The 10,403-nt window shown below is 43.4% G+C and overlaps 1 protein-coding gene across 1 annotated transcript; it reads left to right on the top strand.

The window, feature by feature from the left end:
- Nucleotides 1-642: 642 nt before the first annotated feature.
- LOC138631820 (uncharacterized) lies at nucleotides 643-9,546 on the top strand. Its single transcript, XM_069717018.1, has 10 exons — nucleotides 643-2,035; nucleotides 2,448-2,683; nucleotides 3,698-3,906; nucleotides 4,209-4,363; nucleotides 4,579-4,682; nucleotides 4,775-4,835; nucleotides 6,173-6,261; nucleotides 7,029-7,151; nucleotides 7,589-7,689; nucleotides 7,830-9,546. Exons 1-10 carry the CDS (start codon nucleotides 643-645, stop codon nucleotides 8,344-8,346), a joined length of 2,988 nt encoding a protein of 995 aa, XP_069573119.1. The 3' UTR covers nucleotides 8,347-9,546.
- The last annotated feature ends 857 nt before the right edge of the window (nucleotides 9,547-10,403 follow it).

The raw sequence follows: 10,403 nt of genomic DNA on the forward strand, positions 1-10,403 counted from the left end.
GGTGCAGTCAGGTTTCGTATGTGGTCATTTGTGGCTTTGATGGCCAACTTGCCAGACTTGAGGCTTCAAAATAGCACTTCACAAACTAATAGGTAAAGTCACAGCCAAAAAGATATAAATTTACCCCATACGGTGGTGCAGTGGTTAGCACTGTCACTTCACAGCAAAAAAGGTTCCGGGTTCGAATCCGGTCCTGGGCCTTTCTGTGCGGAGTTTGCATGTTCTCCCTGTGCTTGCGTGGGTTCTCTCCGGGTTCTCCGGCTTCCTCCCATCATCCAAAAACATGCACCTCAGGTCAGGCTACCTGGCGCCGCGCTAGTGGCAGCCTGCTGCAGCATCTCCCCCCTGAGAGCCCCCCTGCTGTAGTGAAGAAATTTCCCCTCGGGGATTAATAAAGTGTATAAAATCTAAAAAAAAAAAAAATCTAAAAAAATCAGTAAGAGTTTAAAACGTTAATAGTTGTGTTATCATGAGCTGTAGTGTCGGTCGTATGGAGGCAATATGTTTGGAAACAGCTCTAAAAAATGCCCACGTCACAGGATCTGGTGTAACACACTCTGTAGTGTCAACTGTTGAAGCACTAAAAACTAACGCTTTGTTCCTGTCTTCTCTAGGCAGTCTAGCAAAACCCATCGAGCCATCATGGAGGATCATTCATCCACACAATCCTTCTCCAACCTCCACCACCATCGCCACCGCCCATTCTTTCCCATCACCTTGCCCAGCTTTCAAAGCTCTGAAGAGGGATATCCGTCCTCTCAGCCTGCACAGGGTTCACTGGAGCTGCATGAAAGTCAAAGGGAAGAATCCACAATCACATTCTTGACATCAAACACCTCTTCTGGGGCAAGAAGGAGCAGCAGTGGGGGTGACAGAGTCTTCCTGAACACCAGTGCCAGCAGTTTGGATGGAGAGGCTGGGTTAGGCGGCCATTTTGATGACTCTTGGTATGGCGGTGGCAAAAAGGAAGCTTGGGATGATGGGGAGAGTTGCGAAAGCCCTGCAGACGATTTTCATGCCAACGGTGATTGCTACGGTAACGCAAATGATGTTTTTTACGCGGCGAACTGTGCCAGCGAGGAAGGAGCGAGGTGTCGAGTCAGAGCAAACCATAATACCTACACACGTGTCGGCTGTGAGGCTAAAAGTGAAAGCGCTTACAACGGGGAGGCTAACGTGAGCCACCTTACGAAACAAACGGCTTCCTACAACACAAGTGGAGCAGGAAGCTTTAATGACGGCGGTGTGGATTATTGTAGGACGGATTCAAGAGTGGGTGATCATTATTTAGGAAGAGAAGAGGATTATGGGTCCGGCTGTGGCTCGGGTGAGGAGCCGGTTCAAGCAGCAGAGGTTGAAGGGCCTTGGCTCAGCGTGTCTCCCTCGAGTCAGAGCGAAGGGAGGTGGAGGGAGGCCGCAGCAGACGCTGGTTTACCCCAGAGATCACTTATTGGCCTCAACAGCAGGACCTACACTCAGAAACTGGACTCCTTCTCGGAGGCTTTCCTCTCCCAGCGGAAGAGACGATTCCCTGTGACTCCCAGTGGAGATTCCTCCGGACAAGTCTGGGAATTTGGAGCAGGGAGAGGAGAAACGCCCGAGTTGGTCAAGTTAAGGCAAAGTTGTGCTTTTGACTCAGACTCCTACCTGCCTCATTCATCCTCCTCTTCTTCGCCCGCTCATCCCTGTCTCCCACCTTTCCCCTCTCCTCCTACATCGTCTCCTCACCTCATGTCTTCAGTTCTTAGTCCTCCTCCTACACCTTTACCTCCTCCTTCACACTCGCCCTCCAAGATGGACTCTCCCGGCGCATTCACAAGCTCCGGACATTCGTTTTCTCAGGGAGGAGAATCTCTTGGTGTGCTGCAGTTTTTCACGTCCCACCTTCAGTCTGTGCCATCTGTCCACTCGCCCGGGATGTTATGGAAGTTTCCACTGCTGACGTCTCACGGCTTTCAGCCGTCGTCAGGCGACGCCGGCAACACCGACTGCAACCTCACATCCGCCCATGGTGACGACTTTGGCAACATAACAGGTAAGGTATTGCCTGTGTGATTTAGTGACTGAAAGTATGAAAGAATGATGTAAAACTTGATGTTTATCCAGTCTGTCATAGCTGTTTGTGAATTTAAATGAAACAGACTGTAGTGCAGACATTAAATTATTTAGATGATCTTTATTTTCCCTCCTTATAAAAACCACAGGTGATTACCCACATTTAAATTTACGGGACATGTGAGTTTTCGTAGGTGTGCTCGTGTAGTTTCCCATTTCCCATATGCAAATGACAGTTTCACTTTCATTAGTTTTTTTTTGCCTACGTGCCACAGAACAAAACAGTCAAACAAAACAGTGAATTATGGACAATATCAAGTGTTAAAATGCTGATTTATCCTGACTTTCTTTTATCCTCGACTTTCCATTTCCACCTGCTTTAATTTTTACAGCCAATCACGACATCCTTCAGACTCCTGAACCATCCTTCCACACATCCACGTCCCTCCACCCGTCCAGAGCCCTCTGTCCCCCCAGCAGCCCTTCCCTCCATCCATCTTTCCATCTTCCCTCACTTCCGTCTCACTTCTTTGTCCAACATCACGAGGCAGCGGAAAAGACAGTTGGTCATGCAGTAATCCAGAAAGTAAAGAACGGTCCAGCCAATCAGAACCAATCACACCTACAGGTACAGTTTTATCGCCACAGAAAACAATTGGAGAACAGTTTGGGGAAATGTTCTGATTTATTTCAACTTGCTTGGTTGTGAGACGAGAAAACCAATGGTAGTTTTGTCTTTATGCATCCAGAACTATGAGGCCCTGCTTCAAGGTCAAAATCAAGGCCAATCCCTTTTTGCCAGGTTGTGATAATATGTACGTAAGAGAAGATAATGCATTTCCCCAATTAGCTTGATATGATTTTAGCTTTCCAATATGATCTCTATAGTACTTCGATTTATAACCAAATTTGCTTGGTGTTCATTGCTAACTGGCAAATGACGGCATGCTAACATGCTAAAATAGTAAACATGGTCGACTTTTAGTTTTGTTAGTCTTTGTTACTCTTTACTTAACCTGTACTTTTTGCAGAAAACTGAATAGTATCTGTACAACACGTTACTAAAAAATAAGTTTAATTTCATGTCTTATTATAGAGTTGAGACTAAAATAAATAATGATGATGAATAATTAAATGTCAAATTGCGACTGTGCTTTTGGAGCTCTTCTTTGTAAACAACCAATGTTTCAAAAGTGCCATTGTGTTGCCAGGTTTGTCGTCACTCCACCATCAACAGGTGGCTGGTAAGCGGTACAGCTGTGCAGATGTTCTGCAGTGGGCGGATGCTTAAATGGTTGTTTGTCAAGAAATTACGGTAGCTCCAACTGCATTACTGCTTCTAAAACCACAGCCAGAGTCTGGGTTTTTATTTTTAGACACATTGAATAGATGAAGTGTGTGAAAGAGTCAGATTTTGTGTTGCTCCTCGGCTCATGCCGTTTTATTTTGATCCTATCACTCCTCATTTAGATGGACGTGCAGATGCCTCAAACCACCCAAAAATGTGTTTGCTGTCACTGTCTAAACACTGCAGCTTTCACGTCTTCAGTTGTTCAGTTATTTCACAGGTTTTTGTTTTGTACTGTGTATTAATCCATGCTGGCCAGGAATAACGGTACAACATTTCCTTTCGTTCTTGCAGCAACAAACCACTCCAGTCTACACTGGAAGACCATTTCCCAGCATCCTTCACTCTAGCCGGGTTCAGAACAGGGTCCACTACACTCCTTTGCCACTCCTCAATCCGGTCCGCAAGGGCGCGGGGCTCTACTCCTCCATCTCATCTCCCCATCACAGGGAGGAAGAACCAGCATGTGCGGAAGAAGAGGAGGAGGACTGCAGAGTGTTACCGTAAGAAAAGCTCGAAGATCCAGAAGATTTAATAAAGAAAGACTGTGATTACTGAACATCAGTGGACTGTAGAGGAAATAGGTTAGAGTGAAGATAGTAAAGCAATAATTAAATAGGCTGATGGTAATACGGAGTAACTGATGGCCAAATACAGAAGAAAAGAAATGGTGATAGATCTACAGATATTTCAGTATTCAGAAAGCACCAACACATCAGTGGAGCTTTAGATACTTTCGAGTTTACATTTGACTATTTTCACACTCACTTTAATATTGTTTCTCTTTCTGCTTCCCTCTCTTCAGGTACGTAAATGTGGGTCCTGATTTCCAGGCAGATCTTCCTCCATGCTTTGCTGATGGCGAATGGTCAGAGGTTTGGTCACCAGAGGAAGAATCCCCCAGGGAACAGTTACTGTGGAAACCGTGGGACGAGGAGAGTGATAACGTACAAGCCCAAGGTAAACAACGCAACAAAAAATACAGTAGTCGTCCCCGAAACCTGTAGCCAAGGCCCGCTCAGAATGATTCCACACATAAATGTTGGTGAACTCTCTGACCTTTAACATTACAAACAGCCAGTAAAAGGTCGTGATGTGTTGGTTTCTCTATAATGAACAAATTGTCTCTTATACTGACTGCCCCAACTGCTCATATTTTGTGTGCTCTTTCACAGTGGAGAAGCTGTTGTCCATGTGTAGTTCCAGCTGCCTACCAGGAGGGGGCAGTAACACAGAGCTGGCTCTGCACTGTCTGCACTACTGTCAGGGGAACACAATGGTGAGAAGTCATACGACCATTCATATCTAGTGCATTGCCTTCAGCATCTTTGCATGCTTCATCTGTTTGTTCTCTCACTCCTTCCTGTGCAGGCTACACTGGAGATGCTGTTGTTCTCACAGCCCTTACCAACAGGAGACTACCACTACTCTGGTAACCTTTGCCCTCACTCTAGCTCTTGGGTTTCCTCAAATTTGACCTGATGGTCCTATGACTCTTGAATTTTTAGCTAAAGTTAAATCACTCTCTCTAAATAACTTGATCCTCATTTAAATGGTATGAGCCTACTTTCGGCTTATTACGTTGACATTTTTGACGAGCAAAAGAACTTTAGGTTCATTGATTATCTGTACATACATGATGACATTTAATATCCAAAAGGTTTGAGGTCAACTTCACTGTGACACCATAAACACTTTTCTGGGTGTATTTAACATTTATTCAGACAGTAAATTGGTGAGATTAATGGTTGGTGTCCACCTTGAAACTGTGCTGATCGGATGGATAATCTCTGCCGGCAGGCTGAAAAATGTGTGTGAGGCTTCCAGTTTGCAGAATTTGTTGCTTCTTTGCACAACTACACTTGAAGCATTTTCTACTGTCATGGCTACAACTTTGTGATCTATCAGAATCAGATTCATTGGCAGAATTCCTTCAATGTGTTTATATTTTAAAATGTATATTATTATAATATATATCCACATATATCATATGAGTCTATGCAGATATGGTTGTAACCTGCAACTTGACAGGTTGGTGTAGGCGTACGACTGCGAATACCATTAACTTTGTCAAATTAAAAAGTCCAAAAAAAGGAAAGAAAAATGAACAAAAACAGTGTTGCAGTGAAAAGTTTCTCTTTAATGTTTCTCTGCAACAGTCAGCATTTGTATGCTTGTGAAAAATGAGTCAGCAAAGAACAATACATTCCCACTGTATGTACAATAGAAGGCTTTGTGTAAACACAAACTTCCTCCTACTTTTTCATCACATGCATTTAAATCCACAGAGCACCGTGTAAAGCACAGAGCAGACATTGTTCTGCAGAGTAGAGTCCACCGTATTCCTGTAAACAGGTTCTGCTGCATGTTTCAATCCCCCCTGACAACAGCTTACCATTATTAAGATGTCTCGGATTCCCGATATGTTCCAGAAACCAGATCCCTCCAGCGTTAACAGTCTGAATCACTGCAGGTTCATCGTTGCCAACAAAGACCCCCGGTCTGTCTGATGCTCGCTGAATTAAGTCTGTGTGTGTGTGTGTGTGTGTGTGTGTGTGTGTGTGTGTGTGTGTGTGTGTGTGTGTGTGTGTGTGTGTGTGTGTGTGTGTGTGTGTGTGTGTGTGTGTGTGTGTGTGTGTGTGTGTGTGTGTGTGTGTGTGTGTCCTCTAAGCAAACTAAATTCTGTGTAATTTAGCAGCTCTCAATCATTCCACACATACCTGTAACAATTCTCTTCCCCCTCCTCTTCCCTCTCTGTCTCTATGCAAGGCTGTGATTTTTGGACGGACACTGAAAAGAGTCTCTTCACTGCAGCTCTTGGGACTTATGGAAAAGACTTTAAACTTCTAGAGAAAACGGTAAAACAATCACTCACGCATTTTAGACTTCATTCATTTAATGGTGACCCTCTCAATGTGACCTTAAAGTGACATTTTTTGCAGCGTGTTCGACCACGACACCACTCGTTGGTTGTTTATTCTGAGCTCATCCTAATGTAAAAGTTTCTTTTTTTCTGCTGGATCATTACATAAAGGTGAAGAAGTATTGATCTGTGGCGTAGTATGTGCAGTGTTTTTTTTTCTTTCTTGAACCTGTTCAGTTTTTGGTGACTCACTGTGAACCTCAGTGAGAGGACAGTGACACACTGAATTAAACAGATTAAAACTTTGAGTCACCCACAGAAGATGGAAAAAAAAATCTCTTTGTGATCCAGCACCAACGAGGACCTTCCTTTTCAATGTGATCTGAAAGTGGTGGTTACTGCATGTATGGTTAATTTGTGGAATCAGACTCTGAAAGTGCAACGTTACCTTGATTAAAACTTAGCACCTATTAAGAAATACCACATCTTCAGGCATAGTGGGGAAATAACTACATGTTGCAACTTGATTTAGCGGTTGGGTATTCACCAACCCCCTGAAAGGATGGAAAAAAAATTGGTTGGTGCAACTGAATGTGTCAGCTTTCATTAAACATGTTGATCAATACATTATTTATTAGATTAAACAATTGTAATTAAACAATTACAGGTATTTTTTAACTGTGTATCACTGTCAGACATTTAAACACCCTGTAAACGCTGTAGTGCAATAAATCGAGAGTGGCCCGTGTGTGTATGTTGCAGGTGAGGACGAAGAAGATACGCCAGTGTGTGGAGATTTACTACCTGAGCAAAAAGCTGCTGGACAAGCAGAAGAAGCAGCTAGATGAGGAGAAAAGAGATGGAGAGCTGGAGCAGCAGAAAAGTGTAAGAATACTCTGGAAGGGGCAGTCAAGAACTAAACATTTAACTCTTTCCACTTGTTGAGACGTCCTATCTGACACTTGTATCCCACTGATGCCCCTGACGTTTCCTTTAGTGTGTTTAAATATCCACCTTCTGCTTTAGAAATCATTCTTTCTCTGTCTTTTTGTGTTTGTTTTCCTCTTGTTGTCCTTTGGTGGTTTAAAAATGCTTTTGATATTCTGTGGACTCCACTGTGAAGCACTCAGATCACAGATTATATTCAATAGAAACTAAAAGAACAGAAGAGTGTGCTTCCTGAGGGAAATAATATGTTGTATTTGGAGTATTTGGGTACTCTTGTGTAATGACTTAAATGCACGACATGATTATCCCGTGTGGAATGCAGCTCAACAAGTCGATTACAGTGTGCTCGCATATAAGCGGTCCTGTTTTTATAGGTGACGCCCATCCGTGAGCCAGTGGAGAGGCACTTTGGACTGGAGGAGGCAGTTCCTGTGCCCTCATTGGCCAGCTTCTTCCCCTGTAAGCTGTGTGGCAAGTGAGTAGGACCAGTAAACAATAGAAGGAAGCTCCCAACACAAACACTCTCTCTGTGATTGGCCGCAGGGCGAGCCAAGAGATGGCTTAGATTTCCGAGTCTTCTTTTTCATTTGTGTTTTTCCTCTTTGTTTGCTCCAGAATGTTCTATAAAATCAAGTCCCGTAACGCTCACATGAAGATCCACCGGCAGCCTCAGGAGGACTGGAGCAGCCGGCGGCTGCAGCAGCACCTCCTCAACCAGCGTCTGACCGCCAGCCGTCCCACCAGCCTCATGCCCATCCTGGGCGGTAATGTGCTCCCAACTCAGGCTCCAGCTCTGACATTTCCCCCCTCTGGTCTCTCAGGAACGTCAAGCAGCAATGCAGACAGTGTCCACAACTCCGTAACCAATAGCAACCCCATCACTCCTAGCAATGCCATTGTCCTAAATCTCCGCACAGCTGTTTCATATGGCAACATCGCTCTTCCAGACTCTCATGTAATCGCCAACATTGATGGTGGTGACTCAGAGCCCACCGCTGGGATACCTTTCCACCAGTCATGGGCCTCTTTTGGACACGCTCCAGACCCGGCTACATTCTACTGCAACCCGGAGAGCAAAGAGGATGTAGGAGGCGGGACAGTGGAGAGAAAAGAGCCAATCAACTGGCAGTAGTGCTCAGCCCTCTCAAAAGCATTACTGCCAATGAAAACCTTTCAAACTGTGTGTTGTTATTCAAACTCAAACTTCAGTACTTTTCCTCAAACGTTCTCAGAAAAGATGGTAATTTTGTAAAGGTTTTTTTGTTGTAAATTTTGTACCTAAATATGTAACATATTTAAATGTTTCTTATACATTTGACACTTTTTTTTTTTTTATGTTTCTGAGCTTGGTTACCTGGATTAAACAAACAGCCTTTGTGCTACGCTAAAGAATGTCAAGTTGTAGCTTCATATTTAACAGGAGAACATGAGTTTATTGATAATATCAACTAATTCAACTCCGTATAGCTGTTGGAAAAACAAAAACTGTATTTCTTAAAGTAATCATAATACAAATAATTTCTAATGCCCTTGAAGAAGAAAGCTCAGGTAAATTGACCCCACATAGATACAAATTCATAATGACACACATCCACAAAGACTGGCACACACACATGTTGTCCAAAGGTTTCAATATGACACCATAATGGGCTAATATTGACCTTGGGAGACCATCTTCTCACTTACAGCCTGTCTGAGTGCTCAATAATCTTGTTGATGGTTAACTACAGTAATTGTGCAGTGTGTGTGTGTGTGTGTGTGTGTGTGTGTGTGTGTGTGTGTGTGTGTGTGTGTGTGTGTGTGTGTGTGTGTGTGTGTGTGTGTGTGTGTTTGCGCATGCGTGTGTAAGATGCCAGTAAATGGGCATTCTGAGTTTGTGGAGGATTAGTGTGTAGCAGGTCAGCTAAAAATGATTTATAAAGACAAAAACCTGCTACAAAATGTATCAATCTAAAGAAAATCTTTATTTTGTTCACTTCATTCACTTGTTCTTATTATTTATCCTGTGCTAAACTGTAGGACAAGTTAATTTGCATGCTGTAGAGAAGATGTATTTTGAGATATGTACTTTTATCTGGCAGCATTTCTTAAGCTGGTAAATCTTCTTTGATCCTATATCTTCCTGAGAGTTATGATAGTGATAACGGTGTTTGTATAGGTGCGGTATGTATGCTCCTTCATTGATGCAACTATTGTATAATGTGAAAGCGGTCCGTCTTGGTGGCCTTGAAAAGATAACATGTAAGTAAGCTTTCTTCATGTAGGATTTTATGTGTCTGCATGCATGCATGTGGCAGCATCGTGCGCACCTGATAAAAGTGAACAATGGTCTTAAAAAGTGGCTCTTCCCCTTGACAAAAGTTTGTCTGCCCTCTTTTCTGCCTGATGTCTAAACCTCCCACTTCTGAACTGGTGCTGCTTCATAAATGTGCACAAGAAGTGTTCATTTCCTCCCACACAGACTGAGCCTGCACTGATTTGAACTTCTGCTGCAGTCAGACTGGTGAACTTGAAATCCCATCCCTGTGTGAAGGTGTGCCGTTGCTCTCGTACCAGGTTTTTGGTTTTGCACAGGGACAGGAGCAACTAGCAGAGTTTAATGTTGACATTTTTCAAAGAGAGAATAATAATAAGAAGAGAGAGACAGCACAAGCATAAAGAGGGAGAGGGAGACCAGACCAATGGGAAGGGGGGTGGGGGGCGGGACCAGGGAGAGAGCAAACAGAGAAGTTACAGAGCAGTGGCCATTCACCTATTCATAGCGGGCAGCTCTTTGACAGTTGACTGAGCATGTGCCCCCCCCCCCCACCACAAACCATCCCCACTTTCTCTTATGTGCTGCTCTCCTGTGTTTCCCAGGCCTGATCCAAAACAGGAAATAATAACAGCCTGTTTAGTCAGCTCACTGTTGTGACATGCAAAGGAATGCACTTTTATTGTCATACTCAGAAGTAATGTCGATAATGAATACACCAATCAGATATAACTGCAAGAGCCCAAACAGAAAGTGCTAAACAAGAAAACAAGTGACAACAAAAGAAAACATAATATATTTTTCATATGAAAAATTGACAGTTTGTATGTCCTATCAACAAACACTCATATGCTTTACATGTAATGCAAAACATGGCAGTCCCTTGTGTTTGTGAGGCAACAATCTTTGATCACAGCTTCTGTCAAAGACATTAT

The sequence above is a fragment of the Brachyistius frenatus genome, unplaced genomic scaffold, assembly GCF_029030835.1.
Source record: "Brachyistius frenatus isolate BFR_SWC_R1_liver_20210118 unplaced genomic scaffold, ASM2903083v1 Contig_166, whole genome shotgun sequence".
NCBI lineage: Eukaryota > Metazoa > Chordata > Actinopteri > Embiotocidae > Brachyistius > Brachyistius frenatus.

What these genes read in the sequence shown, in the direction of transcription:
- LOC138631820 (XM_069717018.1), top strand. Translation starts at nt 643, where the DNA reads ATGGAGGATCATTCATCCACACAATCCTTCTCCAACCTCCACCACCAT. An exon ending in ACTGTCAGGGGAACACAATG is followed by an intron (nt 4,683 to 4,774) that starts GTGAGAAGTCAT and finishes CTTCCTGTGCAG; the next exon opens with GCTACACTGGAGATGCTGTT. An exon ending in CCCTGTAAGCTGTGTGGCAA is followed by an intron (nt 7,690 to 7,829) that starts GTGAGTAGGACC and finishes TGTTTGCTCCAG; the next exon opens with AATGTTCTATAAAATCAAGT.